This window comes from Littorina saxatilis, linkage group LG5 (assembly GCF_037325665.1).
Source record: "Littorina saxatilis isolate snail1 linkage group LG5, US_GU_Lsax_2.0, whole genome shotgun sequence".
Lineage (NCBI taxonomy): Eukaryota > Metazoa > Mollusca > Gastropoda > Littorinimorpha > Littorinidae > Littorina > Littorina saxatilis.
The window spans coordinates 4,571,962-4,576,961 of NC_090249.1; the positions used below are offsets into that span (position 1 = coordinate 4,571,962).

The 5,000-nt window shown below is 37.2% G+C and overlaps 1 protein-coding gene across 1 annotated transcript in view; it reads right to left on the minus strand.

The window, feature by feature from the left end:
- Positions 1 to 2,333: 2,333 nt before the first annotated feature.
- Positions 2,334 to 5,000, minus strand: part of LOC138966126 (delta(24)-sterol reductase-like) — a 33,422-nt gene continuing 30,755 nt past the window's right edge. Inside the window, exon 8 of the mRNA XM_070338242.1 lies at positions 2,334 to 4,036. Coding sequence (XP_070194343.1) covers positions 3,883 to 4,036 — 154 coding nt within the window. The 3' untranslated portion in view covers positions 2,334 to 3,882. The remainder of the gene's footprint in view (positions 4,037 to 5,000) is intronic.

Here is a 5,000-nt window from a genome sequence, read left to right on the forward strand (position 1 = left end):
AATGAGATCATAGTCTAGAAAAGTTAAAATTACAAATAAACATGTCATCACTTTTAGCAGTAGCTTGATGGTTATCTGAGACACATCCACCTACCCTGTTAGCTGTCCAGCACTACACTCATAAATATTTACTACATTTAGAACTGCACATCTGTAAATACCTGTCACATTTAGAATTGCACTCTATTTCCTTTATTTGGTGTTTAAACGTCGTTTTTAACACGAAGTTATATCGCGACGGGGAAGGGGGAGATGGGATAGAGCCACTTGTTAATTGTTTCTTGTTCACGAAAGCACAAATCAAAAAATTGCTCCAGGGGCGTGCAACGTAGTTACAATATATTACCTTACTGGGAGAAATTGCACTCTATAAATCCCTTTCACTTTTACTGTCTCAAACAATAACATATATAAATAAAAGAGGCGAGAAAACTTCTGATCTTTTACAATGCTTTTCTTTCTTTGTTTGGTGTTTTACGTCGTTTTCAACCACGAAGGTTATATCGCGATGGGGGAAGGGGGGAGATGGGATAGAGCCACTTGTCAATTTTCTTGTTCACAAAAGCACCAATCAAAAATTTGCTCCAGGGGCTTGCAACGTAGTGCAATATATTACCTTACTGGGAGAATGCAAGTTTCCAGTACAAAGGACTAAACACTTCTCACATACTGCTTGACTAAAATCTTTACTTTCTTTCTTTCTTTATTTGGTGTTTAACGTCGTTTTCAACCACGAAGGTTATATCGTGACGGGGAAAGATGGGATAGAGCCACTTGTCAATTGTTTCTTGTTCACAAAAGCACTAATCAAAAATTTGCTCCAGGGGCTTGCAACGTAGTACAATATATTACCTTACTGGGAGAATGCAAGTTTCCAGTACAAAGGACTTAACATTTCTTACATACTGCTTGACTAAAAATCTTTACAAAAATTGACTATATTCTATACAAGAAACACTTAACAAGGGTAAAAAGGAGAAACAGAATCCGTTAGTCGCCTCTTACGACATGCTGGGGAGCATCGAGTAAATTCTTCCCCCTAACCCGCGGGTTTTTTTTACAATGCTATGGTTGACAGCATTTAGAATTGCACTCTATAAATACCTTTCACGTTTACTGTCTCAAACAATAACATATATCATTTAAAAGAGGCTACCGTATGACGGACTACAAGCCGCGACTTTTTTTTAAAAAAAAGCGCATTGCGGCTTATAAAAAGATGCGGCTAAAATGTTACCTAAACTTGAATAGCATTCACCTAATGGAAGTCGCCGCGGATTTTCATTTCGCTCGATTAGCGATTACCGGTACTTTATTAGCTCTCTGCTCAAGACTCAGCACTTTTCTCTTTCTTTCGCGAATCTTCGTTTGTCAACAGGTCGTCGTGACAAGATAGCGTACAGAGAAACACCGGATGTATCAGGATCTCGCCTGCGCGAGATTTCGTTTTTTTGCGTCTCGCGATAGTTGGAGGAGTTGTGTTTTCGTCTGCTCGAAATGTGCGCAAAAGTCGTAAATCATCCCAAAAAAGCTTATTCCGGGCGGGACTACATGTGTGTGTTGGTTACAATTGTGTGCGTGATATTTTTTCTTCAAACTTTTTCACTTTTCTTCTTTGTTTCACTTGTTTTATTCTCGGAGTCGATTTCGCCAATACCGTACTTTCGTTTGCCTGGTTGTTTTGATTGATTGACACGATCTGATTATATTTTTTTCGACGGCGGCTAATATAGTGAAGCGGCCTATACGTTGCTCGTCACAATTTTTTTGTTAAAAGTCAGGGGTGCGGCTTATGAAACGGTGCGTCTTGTAATCCGTCAAATACGGTAGTTACTTCTGATCTTTTACAATGCTATGGTTGACAGCATTTAGAATTGGACTCTATAAATACCTTTCACGTTTACTGTCTCAAACAATAACATATATCATTTAAAAGAGGCTAGTTACTTCTGATCTTTTACAATGCTATGGTTGACAGCATTTAGAATTGCACTCTATAAATACCTTTCACGTTTACTGTCTCAAACAATAACATATATCATTAAAAAGAGGCTAGTTACTTCTGATTTGTTTAAATGCTATGGTTAATAACATTTAGAATTGTACTCTATAAATACCTTTCACATTTACTGTCTCAAACAATAACATATATCATTAAAAAGAGGCTACTTACTTCTGATCTTTAAAACTGCAATGGTTGATGACAAGAGACAACAAATGATAACCTTTCAGCTATACTATTGCAATAATAGTGCTAGCATAAAAATAATGTAAAACATCGGAGGGGGGGGGGGGGGGGGCTTCTGACAGCGGCAGAAGGCCTTAAACTGACCTTCATTTCATCACACGGGGCACGAGTAAGTTCAGTAAAACTGGCCAAAGTAAGAGACGTATCTACATGCATGGGTGCACTAGGGGGAAAAACACGGCAGTCATTTCCTTTCCCTTTTCTATGTGCATCCTGCATCTGTCAACAAAACATGAGTTTCTTATGTCTTAAGAAGTAATTGTAGAAACAAATCCAAGTGTAAACTTTGATTGGAAGCATGTTCAGCAGTGATGCACAACCCTGCTTTAGCAAAACATAAATACCAACACACCAAATTCTTTTTAAACGGACCAAGCACCAGCATATTATCATGATCATAAGGAAATTGCGTATATATTTATTCATAAGTTTTGAGAAAAACGATTCAAGTCAAATAATAGACATGAAACCATCTGAGCATACATATCTCAGTCAAGAAAGTTAGGACTGCAAATTTCTAATACAAGCCTTTAGAGGCTTGCATTTTGTATTACAAGAACATTAAAAACACAATTTTAACAAATCGCTTAACAACTGAATGATATTGTAAAAACAGAAACAAAACTTCAGATGGCTCATAACAGAGCAAATCATTGACTTCCATTTTGGAAGGAAAAAAGGCCTATTTCACCTATCTCACCTTTTAACTTTGGTAATTCTACTCCATGGTAGAACAATCATGCTTTTCTCTTAACGTGACTTCTGCTCCCCCTTTTCAAATATCACGCAAGGGATTCATGAGAGCACCAGAGTTGACTCGCTGCTCCAAATTGACGGACTATTAGTTATGCAATTATGTTAAGATCATGACAATATGTCAATTGTTCTAGAAGCTCTGGCCGTCCTAAAGGCACGTATCTATAATGCTGTACCATTTTACTGTCCCAAAACAGACAGTCAAGCATGAGGTTCTTACTCACATGCAGGTCGGATGAATTAATTTTAGACAAGATGGACATTTAAAAGAATTAAATTCAAAGGAAGCTTGTTCACCTTCAACGAAAGAGCACTAGGTAGAATATATCAGTTATTATAAAATCACAACTGCCGAATAAGCATCTTGCAAACAAATATGTTCTACTCGAACAAGTTTTGATACATATGCTAAAAGACCGAAGACAAGGGAACAGCAAACAAAGCTTTAGCATAAACTATTTTGATATTAATATTAACTATTTGATCAAGTAGTTTTTTGTTCATCTCAAGTCAAACCTGATATGTTCGCTATTTTGATCCTAAGGAACTTTGCGTTTTTGTTCATCTCAAGTCAAACTGGATATGTTTGCTACAGTTCATTTGTTAAATATTGGTCAAGATTTGATGACATCATGTCCCATCTTACCAACTGTGCATTTGTTGTCAAATACACAACCTCATTGTTAAATTGAGGCGACTATTCTTAACAAATAGTCATTTCACTGGGAAAAAATACATTTTCTTTCATTTTCAAACTCCTGACTAGGTAATGAGTTCAATTTATACTTGCCTTACTAGGAATGGGGGGACAAGGCAGTGTGATAGTGTAAGAAAAGACTAAAAGGACATAATTTCAGCTTGAATTATGTAACACGTTGTTAATCGCGGACTTTGCGGTTGACTTTGCCGTAGACTTCGGGGAAGGCTTTCTCACAGTCGAGTGACTTGCGTAGACAATCATAGAGTGTGTGATCAAACATCCTGCGGAAATCGTCCCGGCTCAGATACGAGTCAGCATACAGCATCTGGAATCTGTAACATTTCACAATTGGCGGGGTAAAAACAGTCATACACATAACAAGAAGAGCAAACGCTCGATCGAGTCACTTTCGCAGTTCTGAATATTATATGAGGCATCAGATGGACAGGAAGAAATTGCTATTCACAACACAATGAGTCACGTTCACATAAAATTTGAGCCCGGTCACTTTTATAGTTTCCGAAAAAAGCCCAACGTTAAGTTGTGTGTTGCCGAACAGAAAAGGCTAGTTATCTCCCTTGTTTTTCTGATAACGTTCGTAAAAGGCTACAGATGTAAATACTTTGATGTAAAGAATAATCCTACAAAGTTTCAATCACATCCGATGAACTTTGTCAAAGATATAAAATGTCTAATTTTTCCTTTGACGCTGACCTGTGACCTTGAAAAAGGTCAAAGGTCAACGAAACCATCGTTAAAGTGTAGAGGTCATTGGAGGTCACGACTAAACAAAATATGAGCCCGATCGCTTTGATAGTTTCCGAGAAAAGTCCAACGTTAAGGTGGTGTCTACGGACGGCCGGCCGGACGGCCGGCCGGACAGACTAACACTGACCGATTACATAGAGTCACTTTTTCTCAAGTGACTCAAAAACTCACTTGTGCAAACAAATACATGTATAATAATAATAATAATAAATGAGCATTTATATAGCGCAACATCATAACTTTACAATTATGCTCTTTGCGCTTGACACATTTAAAATTAAAACACAGTTATACAAGCATTTACATCTACATTCATAGTCAACAACGCTTAATTAAAAGCATACACCATCAAACATACATTACAAAAGATTTTTCCACCAACTAAGTAATAAAACCATGAATAAAATAGGTAGTGAAAAACAAGGAAATACCAGCTGAATACCCTTAATCACACAGAACATGTTATCAACAATACTGAAAACAGTCCTAGATGTTTATATACATGTATGTGGGAGTTTCATCCCATGA